The sequence below is a fragment of the Gorilla gorilla genome, chromosome 19, assembly GCF_029281585.2.
Source record: "Gorilla gorilla gorilla isolate KB3781 chromosome 19, NHGRI_mGorGor1-v2.1_pri, whole genome shotgun sequence".
Taxonomy (NCBI): Eukaryota; Metazoa; Chordata; class Mammalia; order Primates; family Hominidae; genus Gorilla; species Gorilla gorilla.
Window position 1 is genome coordinate 104,281,111 of NC_073243.2, and position 19,394 is coordinate 104,300,504.

Consider the following 19,394-nt stretch of genomic DNA (forward strand, 5'->3'; position numbering starts at 1 on the left):
TTTTTTTTTTTTTTTTTTGGTGACAGGGTCTCTTTCTGTCACCCAGGCTGGATTGCAGTGGCACTATTATGGCTTGCTGCAGCCTCAACCTCCTGGGTTCAATCAATCCTTCCGCCTCAGCCTCCAAAGTAGCTAGGACTACAGGCGTGCACCGCCAAGCTCAGCTAATTTATTTTTTGTAGAGATGGGGTCTCATCATGTTGCCCAGGCTGGTCTCAAACTCCTGGAATCAAGTGATCTTCCCACCTCAGCCTCCGAAAGTGCTGGGATTACAGGCATGAGCCACTGCACCAGGCCTAAAGGTTATTTTTTAACAATATTATAAAGAAAGCTGGATTTTTTTTTCTCTAGGATTTGAACACAATCGGAAAAGCTGTCACTGTTTCAGAACCTATGACACATTTGGTGTTCTTACAGCTTGTGGCCCCAGGAAGATGGAACTGTATTGCAACAATTCTAAGATCCACTTTTTTAAAGAAAATATTTTTACATCTCTGAAATATGGGTGTATCTTATAGTTAGTGGCAGGTCCCAGTTTCATTGGCAACAGCCCATAAAATAATGCAGCAGCTCTTAGTGGATGTCTCACAGTGAATCAGCAACGCAGGACGGCTCAAGGCTGTGCGTGCCGTGTTTGTAGACGCGACCTTGACTGAGTGCAGGTAGCCTAGGTCCAACCAAAGGGTTTTTTTTTCTAATTTGTTCAAAAGTGTCCTTCCTTCTGTCATCCAGTCTTGCAACGGGATGCATTTGTAATTGTTCTACTCCAACACTGAAAGGATCATCAATATCTCCTATGACTTACTCCTTATTCCACATCTTTGCCACAACTGAAACCGAGACCTCTTTTGCAGAACGTACCCACTCGCAATTTGAAGTCGTTGAAGGAGTGCTTGTTGATGGCATCCAGCTTCCCTACCAGGGCAAAAGCAAACTCCACCATGGTGCCAATGTGCATGTACTGCCGCTCGGGCTCCTGAGAACAAACACACACAGGCAGATGGAAGTTAGAGCATCACAGCTGGAAACTGTTCCCCTTTGTCCCAAACCTGAGCTTTAGGCAGAAAGGAATGCTGGCAAATTCTAATGCTACAAGGCACTGCGGACATTCTATAAGAATCAAATCCCATCTCAAGGAAGCACTGTGTGGCCAAGGGGAGACGTTAGGTGCTAGAAGACACTGACTTCCGTGTCTCAGGCTCCCTCAGGCCAAACGCATCATGCGGGCTAAGGCTGACCACGGGGAACCTGTATCGTATTAGTCCAGAAATCACCAAGGGAAGCTGGCTTTGAGGAGGGGCTGGCGCCTTCTTCCCTCCTTTCCCCTCCACAGCCGGCCTTTGCCTTTCTCTGCGGGGCTCTGGCTCTGGTGGCCTGACCGCTAGGGGGTGCCCGCTCCTTGTCCTTGGGCTGCCAGTGGCGATTGCCCAGTGGGAGGTGCCGTGGAAAAAGAGAGCAGGGAGGAGGCTGGGGGCCTCGTTCCTCCTCGTTCCTCCTCTTCCCTGCTCACCGCAGGCTTTCCACAGGGGTCAGTCTTCTTCACGGAGGACAAGGGCTACTGCCCCGGGTGGCAGCTACTGTCTCTGCACTGCAGCTCTCTCTAGTTCTGGGAACATCCCCCTCCTTTTGCCCTCTTAGGCCTTGAAATGGGGGATTTTAGGCTGAATTGTGTCCCTCCAAGTTCATATGTTAAAGTCCTAACCCCAGTCTCTCAGGATATGACCATATTTGGAGATAGGGTCTTTAAAGGGGTGATTAAGATAAAATGAGCTTATAAGGGTGGGCCCTAATCCAATATGACTGGTGTCCTTTTAAGAAGAGGCAGTTAGGACCCAGTCACCCACAAAGGGAAGGCCGTGTGAAGACACAAGGAGAAGAAGGAAAGAGGCCCGACAGGGGGAGAAGAGAGGCCTCAGGAGAGACCAACCTTGCTGACGACTTGATCTTTGGTTTCCAGTCTCCAGAACAGCGAGGCAATTAACTTCTGTGGTTTAAGTCCCCCGTTTGCAGTACTTTGTTATGGCAGCCTTAGCAAACTAATATGGAGGGTAACAGTTTCCTCATTTACTCGTCCTTGAGGGCTGTGTCATCCCACGAGGAGGAGGGAATTACAGAGCTGAAGGAGAGAAGTCCTGAAGATTTCCCAGTGGGAAGAAGTGAACATTTCTATGCAGATTTCCTATTAATTTCTGTTTATCATTCGTGTTACCTGTTTATATTTAACATGAATTTGTAGCACTTACTATATTTATATTTGGAATTTCACCTTTTTAAAAGTTTCTATTTTTTGTTACATTATTAGTATATGCATAGAATTCATTTAATTCCTTTAAATGTCCTGAAGGTTTCTGCTCCCCCAATACTTAATGATTCTGTGCACCAAAGTGGGGTGGAGCACGGTTTCTGTTCCAGCCTGCCTGGTGGGCTGCTGGGCCTTCAGGGTTTCAATGCCATGCGGTCCCAGGCCTGCCGGGCATGGCTGCTTGGACGAATGGATGTCCGTGTTAGCACGGAAGCCAGTGCCTTGTGTCTTTTCAAGTCGGCATCCCTCATTGGTTTGTGAGCTCCACCAGGGTAGAGACTTTGCTCTATTAATCTGTGTCTCCACAGCAGAATAAAGTCCCTGACAAAGAAGGAGAACTCAATAAATGCTTATTGAATAACCATACTTAGGTTGGCAGTGGGATCACCAAGAGGAAATGGCTGGGAGGAATGCAGACACAGACTCATTAAGCTTTGGCGGAAGGTCAAAGCTGACCGCTGTGTATTTGAAAAGCACGCACCCAGGAAGGATCGTGAATGTGCCTACTACAGCAGGTGAGGGCTCCAAGGGAAGAAAAGAGAATAGGATACTAGAGGGTTGAGCTGGCAACATGCCCTCGGCTAGGACATGGGTCGGGGGGAGGGGAACCAGCAAGGCACACTGGAAAACAGCTGAGAGACCAGGAGAAACAGAACATGGGGCTGTTGCGGGCCTTAGGCAGTGACTTCTGAGATGAGCGTTGGAGCCCAAAGGGAGCTAAATCAGAGATGAAGAAAGGTCTGGGGACAAAGAGGAGCCACCTGCTGACCTTGGGGGAGCATCCTTTATGGAAAGTGAAAAGAAAGCCCAACTCTCAGTGACTCAGAAGGGACGGGTGAGAAGATAGATGGAGACTGTAGACATAAGCACCTATTCAAGGTGACAGCAAGGTAGAGAAAAGCTACTACTAAGGTGGTAGCTAAAGGGGAGAGGAAAATGAAGAAGGGGTTATTCATCTGCTCTACACAGTGTTTAATAAGGAGTGTGCATGGGGATTGCAGTAATGCAGGGTTTCTCAACCTTGGCACCATGGACACTTGAACTGGGTTGAACTGGGTTATTCTCTGCTCTGCGGGCTGTCCTGCACATCACAGAGTGTTTAACACCATCCCTGGCCTCTGCCTACTGGACGTCAGGAGCATCCTTCACCTCTCATTGTGACAACCAGAAATGTCTCCATTGACAATAACAATGCTCCGGGGGGCGGGGGGAGGAGTAAAATTGCTCCCAGTTGAGAATCACTGCACTAAACAGTATAAATATGAATGGAGAAGAAGAATTAAATCTCTGTTCAAGAGGGAAAGACATCTTCCTATCCTCAGGTGAATTCTATCATTCCAGAAAAACCCAAAGGAAATAGAACTATTGCAGTAAATTCTCAACTTACAGTCATGAGAGAAAAACCATATAACTACAAAATTGGAGCTACAAAGTTGACTGTCAGCTAACTTTGGTGGAATTTCAGAATGTCATTTCTTAACAACAGTTAGTCTTTTCTATCATAGCTCACTAGTATTTTTTTTTGTCTCACGACTTAAGGGGGAAACCTGATTTGGAGGCTTGTGCAGTCAGTTGGAAAACATCCTGCTCCTTAATAGGAGGCAAAGCTGTTAAATCAACAAGCAAAATCTTGTGTAGTAAAAATTACAACTGTCCAAGTAAGGAGGACATATTTGCCATGGGAGAAATGATTTTGCTTTTTACCAAACCAAGGTGCAGCAAACAAGCTCCACTCCTTGAGAAATTATTGCCCAACCTGTTTTCACACAGTTGGTTTAAACTGGAGGTTTTAAGTGACGTCAGTAATAAAAGAAGAGATTGAGTTCTGGGAATGAAGTTTAATTCAACATCAGTAAGTCATTTGGGCTTAGCAAACCCTAGAAAAAATTATGTTCAGTCTCTAGAAGAACTCAATTCATTTCAACAAGTCTTCATAAGTTTGGTCTCGATAAATACCTGATGGCAGTATGAAGCACTTATTTCTCCTATGATCTGAATAATTTATGTTATATATCCCCAGATATTTAACGGGCTTCCAGCTACACAGAGACTACTCGCTCAGTTCCCTGAAACATGTTTTATAAACTGGTTGTTTTGGAAGTTTCACCAGCAAGGAACATTGCTTAAAGTAGATGCATGTTTACCAAGATGATTTTATAACCCAAGTGTCTGTTTGGTAATAACCGAGGTAATTTTTTAGGCTAAAATAAACATAACCTTCCTCTTCTGTACTCTCTTCTCCCTCTTCCTTCCATAAATATTCACTGAGCATTTGTTGTGTGTCTGGCCCTGTGTTCTATGCTGAAAAACTTCTGGTGTTCAAGTTCCCCTGTATCGGATTTGGAAGATAAATGGGGATTGTTATCTAAGGAGCATTCTGTTCTCCTGACGGGCTTCTAGGAGATCTCATCAGACTTCTCCCAGCTGAGCATAAAAACTGCATACTGTGATAATCAGCTTACCTGGGAGAGGGTTGCCAATGGAATATTGCCTGCATCAGGCAAAAATAGGTTCAGCTCCAGTTTCTTCAATCATTAGCTGTATGGCCTTGGTAGAGTCATTTAACTTATCTGGGCCTCAGTTTTCCTCACCTGTTAAATGGGACAATAACGCCCTACCTTTCTTTTATTTTTTTTTGAGACGGAGTCTTGCTCTGTAGCCCAGGCTGGAGTGCACTGGCACCATCTTGGCTCACTGCAACCTCCGCCTCCCAGGCTCAAGCCACTCTCCTGCCTCAGCCTCCCGAGTAACTGGGACTACAGTTGTGTGCCCACCACGCCTGGTTAATTTTTTGTATTTTTAGTACAGACAGGGTTTCACCATGTTGGCCAGGTTGGTCTCGCACTCCTGAGCTCAGGTGATCCGCCCGCCTTGGCCTCTCAAAGTGCTGGGATTACAGGCACGAGCCACTGCACCCAGCCAACTCCCTACCTCATTGGGTTTCAGTTAAGATTGAATAAATGGATACAAGCAATGCATTCAGCCTGCATCCCTGGGTCTTGGGTCTTAGTCTCCTTCATGATAGTGTAGAGATGCATGTCACTCTGCTTGACATGACAGCCACCTAGGAGGAAGATACTAGTATTGTTTTACGGCTAAGTGTGGTACTTTTCCCTCTTACTTACAGCTTTAACAACGACCAAGGTGTCTGACCTTTTAAGTGTCTTTGAGATTCTCTGTATGTATAGTGAACAGGGACAGTTCATTTTCTTTCAGTTTTGAGTTTCCTGTTAACAGCATGAGAGCAGAAGGAAATTTCTCTCTTCTTCTGACACATCATGACAGCTTTGGTGTTTGCACAAAAATACACAGACTTAGGATTTTTTGCTTTTCATTTCCACAGAGACCTAAGCTATTCTCGATTCTTACCAGTGAAGGGAACTGGGGCTATTAGTTTTAATGGACCCCTTAACTACTATGACACTGGCAGGGACGGTCTCTGAATGACTCCTAGCTTCCTCTCTGGCCCATTTGGCAGGATCCCTCTAATCTTCCCAGATTCTCTGTGCCCACCTCACACAGGCATTGCTGTTTGTACTCCCGGTTCACTCCCAGACTGTAAAACTCTGCGAGCAGTCACCAGCATGTACCTGGAACTTGGCTCAGTCAGTAGAGAAAATGTCTGTTGGATCACACAGCAGCCACATAAAGGTCCTAACTCGGAGTGGTCCTCGGGAGTCAGTGGATGTGGACAGCAAATGTTTCCTGTTCATTGCTTTGTCAGCTCAGTTTTGCCAATAGACTAGGAAGGTGAGGGTGGGAATCTCAGAGGTGGCTCAGATGGAGAAGAGGGTCTGATTTGGGGGATGGAGGGAGCAGAATAATGGAGCAAATTCAGCAAGAGCCAGTGGAGCAGGAGGTCACACTTATGAACTAGTGATGACCTTCAGCCCACAAACCCAGGCCTGCCGTTGGATTTGTTTAGATATAATAAGTAAATAAAATTATATATTTATTTTAGATAATATTTGGATAAAATAATTGTTTTAAAAAATAAAATAATTGAAAAGAAAGCAAAAACACAGATTTTTTTTTTTTTTTTTTTTTTTGAGACAGAGTCTCGCTCTGTTGCCCAGGCTGGAGTGCAGTGGCGGAATCTCGACTTACTGCAAGCTCCGTCTCCCGGGTTCACACCATTCTCCTGCCTCAGCCTCCCGAGTAGCTGGGACTACAGGCGCCTGCCACCACGCCCGGCTCATTTTTGTATTTTTAGTAGAGATGGGATTTCACCTTGTTACCTAGGATGGTCTCGATCTCCTGACCTCATGATCCACCCGCCTCGGCCCCTCAAAGTGCTGGGATTACAGGCGTGAGCCACTGCGCCCGGCCCAGATGTTTTTAAGAATAGAAGCAACACCAGTGCTGACACCTTGCTGGAGAACAGCCCCCCTTTCCTCTTGCTCCCCTGCTCTCCCCTCCCTGTCTGTTCCGGGAGTGCAAGTTCTTTCCTTCCAGGTTGTTGGGGGAAATGGGTGTCAACCTGTTAGAAACTGTGAGTAACGGCTAGAGGTACTGCATATTACAGCAATACTACAATCAAAGCATGGGTCTGAATGAAAGTTTCCTTCCCTAAACTTTGCTTTTGATTTCAGTTCCTAGAAAAATTTGTTTGAAAAAGATCAAAACTATTTATATACTTGTTAAGATCAGAGTTATCTCTAATCTTTGATTAGGGCAGATTTCCACATCTGAAAAACCCCTCAGATGTGGAACAGGTGAGGCTCTGGAGTGCAGCAGAAGGAATGAGGCAATAGGGAGTGGTGTGGACTACAGTAGTGGAGAGAACACTCCCAGTCTAATGAACAGTTGCTTCTATGCTCCAGCTGGCTGTTGTCATCAGGATGAAGATCAGGTAGATAACCCACCAATCAAACAGGCAACCCACCTACCAGGTAGATAACTCAGGTAGATAACCCACTCATCAGGTAGATAACCCACCAATCAATCAGGTAGCCCACCACCAGGTAGGTAACTCACCAATCAGGTAGATAACCCAACAATCAAGCAGATAATCCACCAACCAGGTAGATAACCCATCAATCAGGAAAATAACCCACCAAACAGGTAGATAACCCACTAATCAAGCAGAAAACCCACCAACTAGGTAGATAACCCACCCATCAGGCAGATAATCCACCCATCAGGTAGATAACTCACCAATCAAGCAGATAACCCACCCATCAGGTGGATAACCCATCAATCAGGAAGATAACCCACCAATCAGGTAGATAACCCATCAATTTTCAGGAGTACCTGGATCATTTTCCAGCAAAATATCCTTTTTTTAAAAAAGCAAAACTCTACAAGTCAAGGAGAACATACCACAGCCACCAGTTTTCTCTAAAGTCCATGGAAGGAAACAAGCAGGGGCTGCAGGTATGAGGCTTAGAAGAGAGTGAGGTCTTGAGAGATGGGCAAACTCTCATTTTCTACCGACCACTAAATCCAAGCCAGGGTGTCTACACCTCAGGGAGTGTGCTCAGGGAATGAATGAAAGCCCATTTCCAGTTTAATAGTTCTTTTCTTGACAAATGCCTGTTTCTTTTACAAACAACAATCAGTTCTTATATGTAATGCAACCATTTAGCCACATTGTTGACTTAAGCTTAAAATTGGAATGGATCATTTCATTTAAAAAGTACAAATGAGGCAAAACAGAGCCAGGCACAAAAGTCCTGCCTCACTAGGTGCTGATATACTTCTGTGCACTTGTTTCTCCATGAGTAAGTATGTTGTTACTGCAAACAGAAAATGCCAAGGTAATTACAAATAAAGGCTAAATTGCAAAAGGCCATTACCCAGATAATTTGCCTCTTTTTGGATTTAAGAAAAAGACATTATTCCTTGGGTTACCCTATATATTTTGTAACTGAATATCTTTTGTTGCCAGACTAAAGATTTGGCTAAACAATAAATAGAAAGTATTTTGTTCATAACTAGAGAAGCAAAGGCTTAAGCCCATTTTGGGCAGGTTACAGAAGGTAAAAGTGACATTCATTTCTTATAAAAGTAACTAATATTAGCATGAATATTTATCAGGTATGTTATTTTCCCCAAATCAATTGTAATGAACTTTCCTTTCAGAATACATTCATTGCACTTCAAAATATTTCTAGGATGCCCTTATAAAGAATCTAATTAAATGCTCTAATCACAAATAGCACATACAGTACTGAGAGAATTTCCCTCCATGGATACGACTACATATCATATTTCAATGTCCCAAAACTCTTATCTCTGTTCTATTTGAGTCAGCAATGATACCAATATGCAAAACACGGTACAAACCACAACTATATTATTATTACTGTTAGCATTTTTATTACTTACTATGCCCATGGAGCCGATTAAGTATTTTGCATATTAAATATAGTCTTCTCAACAGCCTCATGCAACGGGCGTGATCACCATTTCATGCGTAAGGTAACAGAAGTGCAGAACACTTAGCTATAATAGTAAGTAATAAGCAGTTTCATTTGATAGTCATGCTCTTTCAACTCTACCCTGAAAACAGTCATGTGTTAACAACAGTGGCTGGGTTTGAAGTCAGTAAGCCATTCAATGATAACTAAGAAGACAAGTTTCATTGCTGGGGCAGCTGAGGGTGGAAGAATGGGGCTCTTGGCAAGGGATTTGCTAAAGAGCTGGGAGCAGCGATGAGTGAATAGGATACATACAAATGTAGGGGTGCAGGGATGCTCAGGAAAGGGTGGGGGCTGGTGGAGGGGCAGGTGAGCCAAGGACAACAGGAAGCAGCACCAGAGGCTGCCGTGCGGAGCTCTGGACAGACAGATACACCCAGGTCTGAGCCCTACTCTATGGCTACTTGTTTTCCCTAGAACATGGAGAAAGTTACTTGACTGCTCCGTACCTCAGTTTCTCCATTTTTAAAATGGGCAAAGAGTTTTACTACTTACCTCCTAGGCTTGTTGTAAGGGCTCAGGAGCCATTCAGTAAAGGTTCAACAAGGTCAGGGAAAGAATTTAGAGGGTTTGCATTGGAAGTGGCAGGTTTGTAAAACAGAGTGAAGGAAGCTAAACCCTGTCTGGGAGGTGGAGTGGGCACAGATGCAATCACTCCCTGAACAAACACGGGTGATCATTTAAAGGCCCTGCTGGGGACTTTGAAGGCCACTGCATAACACATAGCACCTGTTACAGTCTGGATGGTGGCTAAGAAACATACACACACTTCCAGGAAAGTTGAAAATGACAGGTAGCAAACGGTGAAGAAAGGAAATAAGATCTGGACTCAGACAGCTAGGTAAGGCAAAGCTCCCCAGGTCGGGGCACGGGAAAGCCTTCTGTGAAAGTTGGAGCCTTGGCATTCTGATGAGTGAGATTCTGAAAGGCTCCTTGATCAGGCAGGGCATCTTCTGTGAGCATCAGAATCACCTCGGTAAACTAGTGGAAATGGGGGTCCCCAGCCCATACCAGAGATATACAGGCTTCAGGCTGTCCCTGGAAACCACTGTAACAACCACCACAGGTGGTGCTGCTACAGGTCATGGGTGCACCATACCTGGAGAGGATGCGGATAGGACCCAGGTTGGTCTGCACAAAAGCACATGCGTGTTTGAGGGCTGGTGTAGAGACTGTAGGGAGAGGTAGGGGATGGGTCAGGGCAGTGGGCTGAGGCAGAGGGTTGGGGCCCTGTTTCCAAAGTGGGGAGGACAAGAAGAAAATGGCAGTAGTGTTAGAAAGCAGGGTGTCTATAGGAAGCTGGAAGTGATCCAAGTCTGGCCCAATGGTCAAGATAGCGGATAGAGGTTTTGGTGGAGATCGAATGTGCAGAGGGGATAGATAAAGTCTTAGGAGAGGTCCCTGACAGAGAAGAGGGGTTGGGGAAAGAATATTACAATGTCCCACAGAGAGGGAGCACAGGCTGGGGCCAGACAATGGAAGGGCTCAAAAGCCAAGGGAGGATTACCAGGCAAAGGCAACGGCCATCCACAGACAGGGCGTCACCCAGGACGAATGCTCAGAGAATCTGATTGGACTGGAATTTTGGAATCTGGAAGTGTTTTTTTGGTCATTAAGAGTAGAATTCCTGATGGCATTGGTGAGGCAGGATTGTGGAGGTGTAGAGAGAAAGTAGAAGGTGAAAGATAAAGGCAGTGGCTATGGACTCTCAGTCTATAAAGTGTGGCTGCAGAAAGGAAGAGAAAAGACCTGGAGACTTTTCTTGAACATCCAGGAGACTGGGTCTGATGGAGGCAGAGTTAGGGTCAGGAAGAACAGGCAGACACGCACCCTGGGCTGTAGAGTGACACTGATTGTGGAACAGGTCTTCATGTGGTGGTGCCTCGGAAGATCTCCCACTCCGAGGCCCTGCCAAAGTATTGTTAGTTGGCTGTCCAAGAGCAAAGGGCTGGAGTGGATGTGATCAGGTGAAGTGCTCCTGACGGCCCTCATTAGATGAGCTGGAGAAGCCTCCAAGTCGTAACTGGATGAGGGTGAGGTAAGTGAGGCACTCACCTCAGGAGTGAAACTTCAGAAGGAGAAAGAAGCTCAGCAATGATGGGAAATAATATGCTAGTGCAATATTTTTAAAAATCAAAATCAATGCAGAAAAATTCAAGATGAACTAAAATAATGAAATTTTAAATAAAGATACTGCTGTGGACAGGATTGTGTCCTCCCTAAAATTTATATGTTGAAGTGCTGACCTCCCAGGTGACTGTACTGAAGACAGGGCTTTGTTAGGAGGTAATTATGGTCAACTAAGATGATAAGGGTGGAGCTCCGATCCAACGGAACTGGTGCCCTCTTTAAAGTGGAAGAGAAACCAGGTCTCTCTCTGTCTCTGTCTCTCTCTCTCTCTCCCCTCCATGGGAGGCCTAAGAGAAGTGAGAAGGCTGCTGTGTGCAAGACAGAAGAGGAGCCCTCAGCAGACACCTAATCAGCCAGCACCTCAGTCCTGAATTTCCCAGCCTTCAGAACTGTGAGAAATAAATTTCTGTCATTTAAGCCACCCAGCCTGTGGTATTCTGCCTGGCAGGCCAAGCAGACTAAGACACATAGGTCCTGACAGTGTTGTGCTGAGCATCTTAGAGCCTGAGGCAGTAAGAAAAATTCCTATCTCTATACATGTCTTAATGTTATTTTTTTTTAATGGTCAATGTTTTCCAGAACATTAAAGGCATTGGAGGAGCATATATTTGTTTCCATGAAAGCCAGGAAAGTAAAATTGTAATTAGTTCTGGCTTGGGTTATAAATAGAATATTTAAAATTAAAAGAATGTTGTACATTTTAATATCTCGATTTTACATTTTTTCAATTTTTTTAACACTTTAATGTTCTGGAAAAAACCCTAACCATTAAAAATCTACAACACCATGCAGAGGGTACAGCAGTTTTCCTTTGGCCACAGACTCCATGATGGCTTGAGAGGGTGTTGCTCAGAATTCAAAGGCAAGATTCTTCTGGGGTTTCTTTTATGGCTTGTTTCTTTTATTTTCTTTATTACTGAAGTAATGCATACTCATTAAAAAATAATAATCTGAAGGCAACCACCTGAAGAGGAGAACCAATGGAATACATATCACTCCAATTAACTGGAAGAATGCTAGGGTTCCATCTTGAGTCAGACGTCTATCCACGTTCTACTCTTTGCCCATGAATGCATGAATGTTAAGCGGGAAACTAGGACCCTCTCATGATATTCCTGGAAGAGGGAGCTCTGTTATGGTGCCTGCTGCCTCTCTCCCCACTCTCACTCTTCCCATGGGAGGTGGTTATGGGACAGGGGCTCATACATGGTACTCAACCCTTCTTCTCTTTGAGAACCTGCCTGTCCACAGAAAGTGTGTTCTGGTAAGTGCAGTTTCTCTGTGGTCTGCCCAGCAGAGGGCAGGCTCCACAGCAAAGGCCACTGTCCTGAGGGGAAAGGAGGTCTTTTTTACAGGCCCCTACTAATATTCCAACAAGTTACACAAGCATGTCTACATACATGCTGTCTCTCTCTCTCTCTCTCACACACACACACGAGAAAATCTCAAAAACCTTAGTTGATTGAAGATATTCAATTTTGCCCAAATGACCTTTTCAATGAAATTTCCATGTGGCCAACTTGTTTTTTGACCACATTATTTTATTTTAATTCATTTTTTAGATGCGGTGTCACTCTGTCACACAGGCTGGAGTGCAGTGGTGCGAACTCAGTTCACTGCAACCTCCACCTTCCAGGCTCAACCATCCTCCCATCTCAGCCTCTTGAGTAACAGGGACCACAAGTGCATGCTACCACACCTGGCTTTTTTTTTTTTTTTTTTTTTTGTATTTTTGGTAAAGACGGAGTTTCACTATGTTGCTCAGGTTGGTCTCGAACTCCTGAGCTCAAGAGATCCACCCACCTCGGCCTCCCAAAGTGCTGGGATTACAGATGTAAGCCACCGCACACGGCCTTGACTATATTCTTTTAAATCAAAAGACCTGGATCCATTCTTACTGAGTCTCCTTCAAATAACTAGCTTTCATCTTCTACTTCATTGTGTATTTATCTGGTAACAAGCAGCTACTGATTGGTTTTTCTTCTCCTGTTGGCCAGCAGAAGGAGTTCTGTGAACAGATCCTCTGGCTCTAAAAAGTCTGGAATTTTCACCTTCTCTCATAGGACCTTGACCCTGAGCTTTAGGTTGTACAAAATATACAGTTCTTGGGGCATTTCATGGCTGTTTGGGTCCCAGGGTGGTTTGTGGATGGGGTTGAGGCTCACCTGTGCTGTTAAGTGGCCAGCACGTCTTACCTGGGAGTGCTCCTGGCTGGGCACAGCGCTCAGACCTGTTGCTGCCATGTATGTGCTGCCAATGGTCTTAATCTTTTCAACTCCACTGAATTTTGGCTTGGAAAGAAGCTGTGAAGCAATGACAACCGTCCAGTTACTCAGCTGGATGCTGACCTGAAGCTGAGCATTTTATAGAGACATTCTCAAATGCTGGTTCACAGTAATGCCGTGACTTGTTTCAACCACTGCGTATGCACCCTTGGGCCCTGGGCTTTTCCAGGAATGAAAACTTCATGTATTTCACACAGCGCATGTCCTTTGAGGAAAGTACAGCATAATGATTTACTTCCAAGGAACACGAATTAGCGTTCAAACTTTGCTAGTGAAGGAACCAAGATGAATTATGATGCAAATGACGATGGGCTTGAATAAATTTCCTGACTATGTATTTGAAAGGCATAAATATAAAATTATGATTCAATGAGTGAACTCTTTCTTGCATGGTCAGAATGATTTATGATCAATTATTAGTGCTGAGGACTGGCTTTTGCCCTCTGAGTGCTTGAGGTGGATGTAATAAAGACCTAGAATGGTTGTCATCAGCCCTAGCCTAATATATGTATTAGGAAGAGAAACCAGCTCTCTCTCTCTCTCTCTCTTTCCCCCCTCCATGGGAGGCCTAAGAGAAGTGAGAAGTCTGCTGTTTGCAAGACAGAAGAGGAGCCATACGATATACATGTGTGTGTGTATATATATATATATATATATACACACACACATATATAAATATACACACACAGATATACATAAATATATACACACACCTATATATATATAAATATATATATGTATTCGAGACAGAGTCTTGCTCTGTCACCCTAGCTGGAGTGCAGTGGTGTGATCATAGCTCAGTGCAGCCTCCATCTTCCAGGCTCAAGTGAACCTCCTGCTTCAGACTCCCAAGAGGCTGAGATCACAGGCATACACTACCATGTGCAGCTAATTTAAAAATTATTTTGCAGAGACAGGGTCTCCCTATGTAGCCCAGGCTGGTCTCAAACTCCTGGGCTCAAGCGATCCTCCCACCTTGGCCACCTAAAGTGCTAGGATGACAGGCACAAGCCACCACAGCTGGCCCGAGCCCTACTATTTCTTGTCTTGGCATTAGTTATCAGCGTCCCACTTGACTCCTCCTTAATCTGCTGAGTTAGGCTTTCAGCTGGGATGGAGGAAAGGTAGGGATAGGAACAGAAGCTGTAGGAAGGAAGAGGAATGGGCTTGCACATGAAGGACGCCCCGGAAGGTCTATACCCGCTCAGGAGGGCAGGGCTCAAATGGCGCTGACCGGAGACCAAGAGCGTTTTCTTGCCCCTCCCTTGGATCTCTTGATTTCAGGGGAGATTCCTCCAGGATTACATATCTAATAATTTAAGACAGATGAGCAAATCCCTGTATCACCTATCCACATATCCACTGTCACTCATTCGTTAGTACTGGGGAATGTTTATTTCACTGAGGAGCAGCTGAGACCCCCAGCCACTATTTGTCACGATGCACCCAGGATCACAGTGGTAATCACTGACGGTCATTACATCACCATGAATATCTAGCATCGACCTCACAGTGATGATGGTGGTGACAGAAAGTGCACAGGGCCCACAAGACATTTAGGAGGTTTGCCTGAAACCACCGTGTTATGTAATCTCATCACTGTATTTCAAAATTCCATGAATCATCATTAACATATGCTCCTGGACAGATGTCAATTTTCTTCTATTTTGCAAGATAGTGATAAGAATAGTGTGGCTGCAGTATCCTTAAACCAGAGGGGCGTTTGTTCTTACTGGGAAATAGAACACACTATTCTCTATGTAGAAAGTTGAAAAATAACATCTATTTCAAATTCTAAAACAGACACTCTGTCCCTTCTAAAGTATGTTGTATTATCCCCCCATACAGATTATATTTTTAAGAAAATGTCATCCATGCATAGTGCAAGTTGATATCTGACAAAGGCATTGAAGTAGGCACAGACACACCAATAGTCTATTATAATTCATTATCTTTTTATCTAGAAAGGGATGGGCAAGTATTTTACCTCGAATTCAAGCCTTTGTAGAGAATCCACTAGCACACTGGATACATATTTGATTTAACAGATTTTGGTAGCTGTTCCTAGCAGTCATACCAGCTTCAAAAATATAATGTATTTGTCTACCTTAAATTAGTCAGAGACCTAAATAAAGCAAAAGTCTTTAATGCCATCTGCCAGAAATTATGCCAAAGGACAAGTTTTTTTGGGATAGGCCACTATCCTGAAGTAACTTCAAGTGCACAGGTGTGAGACTGGGTGTACTGCTGCCCTTCGAGGGCAACTCTCAGTACCTACATCATCAAAGTCAGCGATGATCTCGTTCAGGAGCCGAAGGCATTCCAAGCCCTCCTTGTTCACGTCGGATTCTGTATAAAATTCTTTGAAATCCGGAATGGAGGCAAACATGACGCAGACGCAGTCATAGGACTGGTGGTATAGCTCCTGCTTGGGAGAAAAGCAAGAGCTGATCACTAGGAGACTGACCTTTAAACAGAAACACTCCACAGGCAAGTGGCTTGTTTATGCCAGGATTCACACAGACATCGCCCAAATGCCTACTCCACTTGCCCCACCCCAGCCGCGGCCCAATCCACATGCTGCCGCTGCTCGCAGGGGAAAGCTTCTAATGAGCTGGATTCAGGCCACTACCAGTTAAGAAGAGGTGCCTTGCCAGTTAAACCTCTCTGTCATATTGACTTGAGACAATGACAAGAGACCACAGAGTCCTGGCTTAGTAAAAAGTGTCCTTTAAACAACTGAAGGGAAACAAAATAATTTCCCAAACTCTCAGATTGTCCTGAAATAACTCGTTATGGCTATAGTATTTGGATGGGAGTCTTGATGAATTTTCCTCTTCAGTGTCTCCTGAAAACAGCATATGGAATTCATCAAGTTACTTCTTATTGCACCAGAAAGAACCAATAGAGCTCCTCAGTCTACTTATTTATATTATATTAGACACTGACTATATTTATTCAGGATATTCTTTTGTTTTTAAATAGGAAGAAGCTCATAGTTCTTTATCCATAGACATGAGTTAAATTGCAGTGTCTTCTAAACACAATTTCAAGGTGTTTCCATAATTTTCCCAACACAGTGACACCTTCGAATTCAATGAAGGTTCCAGAAAGGAAGAGTTGTTAGGTGGTCTTGGGGGCTAGTCCTAGGCGTGGAGGATCTGCCCTTCCACTGGCAAGGGCTCCTCAGACCCCTGAGATGGCCCTGACACAGGCAGATTGGCCGGGGCCACTGTGGACGCAGTGCAGCATGGGAAATGCTTTCTTCTCCAGGAAAGGTGAGGAGAGTTCGTTAAACAAGATGGCCAACCTCTGAGGGGAGGGAAAAATGGTTGGTGCTTCCTGTGTGTCTGGCAGGGCGAGGGAATCCATTCTACATGAACATTATCAGTAAGCCCTGCTCTTTGGGGCACCCAGATGAACTCCTTTGCAGAGAGCAAGCACTTAAATAGTATTATAACTCCAAGGTTTGGTGGCACCTCAGAGGAACTGTTCTTTCCCCAGGGAGGTCCCGTCACAAACCCATCAGAGCCAGGGCAACCCAACTGAAGACCACAACAGTTTTGAGAAAAAGATGGACTCGTGTCCTTTTCTGGTTCTCAGGACCAGCCACTCTCTAATCCCTACTACTGCCTCAAGATCTGTACAAAGTACGTGAACAATGAAATCAAGGTTTTCTTTTCTATTTTGTGCGCAATATGATTGTGCTGGTTTCTTGTGCTGAATTGTATTTTCTCTCTCTCTGCAAAGTTGCTTTTGTGAACACTCATATCCTTGGTAGGCAGCCTATGACAGCCAAGGCACGGTGCTGGCAATGCTGACAGCAGCCAGGGGGTCAGAGAACAGGGATGAGAACCCCCTAGGATCTTGTGTGAGTTAAAAATGTCAGTTTTATAAAAGTGCCTTAAACTCCACTGACGTCCCTGTGCTTGAGGAAAAGGGTGCATCTAGCAAGGGGAGGACATATTTTCTTTCTTTTTTTTTTGAGACAAAGTCTCACTCTATTGCCCAGGCTGGAGTGCAATGGCGTGATCTTGGCTCACTGCAACCTCCACCTCGCAGGTTCAAGCAATTCTCCTCCCTCAGCCTACTGAATAGCTGGTATTACAGGTGTGCACCACCATGCCCAGCTAATTTTTTTATTTTAGTAGAGACAGGGTTTCACCATGTTGGTCAGGCTGGTCTCGAACTCCTGACTTCGTGATCCACCCACCTTGGCCTCCCAAAGTGCTAGGATTACAGGTGTGAGCCACTGCACCAGGCCGAGGACATATTTTCTATATCCTGCATTTCCCCACTCTCTGCTGACACTAGCCAGAGTGCTCTTTGGGGAATGATAATGATGACAAGAATAAGCACGATAATAGCCAGCACTTACTGAGCGCTCACCACGTGGTAGGATGGGCACCTCTCTGAACACTTTATGTGCATGAACTCACCACAACTAAAACCCTGTGAGGCTGGTACTAGAGTTTTCCATCTACAAATAAAGAAACTGAGGCACAGAGTGGTTACATTACTTGCCCAAGGTTGGAGTTATCAAGTCTGACAGTAGAATCCACCCTTGTAAATGCTACACTTTATACTTTATCAAGTCTCCGGGATGATCATGGGCTTAACTGCTCGGGTTGGGGGTAGCACAGGGCCTCTGACACTTGTGGGTCCTGTCAGTTTACCTTTGTATTTTCCTCTGGAGTCTTTAAGGGTGTCTGGGAGTTGGAAATGATGAAATGCAAGACTGAACTGATGGACAGTTTGGATCTGACATGTCATTTCATTACATGGGACCAAAATGGGGCTGCACAGGAGAATCTCTAATGGAACTTCCAAGAGGGCAGATGCCTGGGCCTCCCCACTGACCAAATGATCCTCATCCCCTAGGCTGGGCTCTAAGCACAGGCATTGTTTTGGAAAGTTCCCTGGGTTATTCTGCTGTGCAGCCTTGATTAAGAATGACAGACTATATGAGGAAATGGAGCTCAGGGGAGCTGCGGTTGCCACCAAGGCTCTCAGCTGGCTGAGGGGAAGGGCCAGGACCAATCCCTGCATTCTCTGCAGGCCATGAATGCTTCTGGGGAGCTTGGACTACAAACTGATCACCCACCTTCTTTGGCAGAGTGGTCTCTTGGAAGCTCTGAGGGAATGCCCAGGGTGAGCTCAGGTCACTGCTCACCTGGTCCTCAGATTCAGGGCTTCCATAAGACTATAACTACCGGGAAACCAGGGAAACTTCTAGGCTTCTGAAATTCTCTGGAGCCTGTGAAACTTGGAGGGCTGAGAACCATGCACTGAACTCATGAGAGGTTCCCTCATGTGGTTGCATTGGGTGTGGGGCCAGAGAGGATTGCATGCTGACTGGTAGATGACCTGAGATTGTCTTAGACTTCCAGAGGACCTGGGGGCTGGAGTAGGGCAGGTGGGCAGCCTTTGAAGATAATTTGGAATTCAAGGTCTAGAATGGGTGACCCATGTCAGCATATGGCTACCCAAAAGTATTACTGAGCTTTAGAATTGAAAGTGAGTTTAGACGTCTCCTCAACATTCATTCACATGTAACCATTCTGTTGAACAAGCTCAAGGCATGGAAAAATAATCACAAAGCAACTGCGTTTCTGTGGCCACTACCCCTTTCAGTTTTTGGAGTGTGGCTAGATCTTCCCTATCTTGGACGAACACTCGGGACTACCCTGTGGCCCTGCATGTCACTGTGTGTAATGCAAGGTCCTCTCATCCATAATTAGAGGCCCCAGTCCAAGAAATAGTCAAAACTTGGCAGGGCGCGTTGGCTCACGCCTGTAATCCCAGCACTTTGGGAGGCCAAGGTAGGCGGATCAGGAGGTCAGGAGATTGAGACCGCGGTGAAACCCTGTCTCTACTAAAAATACAAAAAATTAGCCAGGCACGGTGGTGGGGGCCTGTAGTCCCAGCTTCTCGGGAGGCTGAGGCAGGAGAATGGCGTGAACCCGGGAGGTAGAGCTTGCAGTGAGCCGAGATCGTGCCACTGCACTCCAGCCTGGGTGACAGAGCGAGACTCCGTCTCAAAAAAAAAAAAAAAAAAAAAAAGAAATAGTCAAAACTCTTGCCCTCATTGTACCTGTGGCTTGTGCCCTTCCCCAGTGTGGGCCTTTTGCAAGTGGAGAAGGGGGATCAGTTGGTTTCTACTCTCTCTCCACCACTACTCCACTCTTCCTAACTTGCTAGCTGGGTTTTCCAAACCATCCAGAATGGAGAAGAGGGGAAGGAGGAAGAGGCTGC

The 19,394-nt window shown here is 45.2% G+C and overlaps 1 protein-coding gene across 8 annotated transcripts in view; it reads right to left on the minus strand.

The window, feature by feature from the left end:
* Positions 1-19,394, minus strand: part of ADCY2 (adenylate cyclase 2) — a 431,254-nt gene that overhangs the window by 9,746 nt on the left and 402,114 nt on the right. For 6 of the 8 annotated variants that reach the window (XM_055367540.2, XM_055367542.2, XM_055367541.2 and 3 more), the window contains 3 exons: positions 15,418-15,564; positions 13,050-13,157; positions 862-976 (listed from right to left, as the gene is read on the minus strand). In XM_055367540.2, coding sequence (XP_055223515.2) covers positions 862-976; positions 13,050-13,157; positions 15,418-15,564 — 370 coding nt within the window. The remainder of the gene's footprint in view (positions 1-861; positions 977-13,049; positions 13,158-15,417; positions 15,565-19,394) is intronic. The other 2 variants (XM_055367545.2, XM_055367544.2) reach the window with 1 other exon arrangement.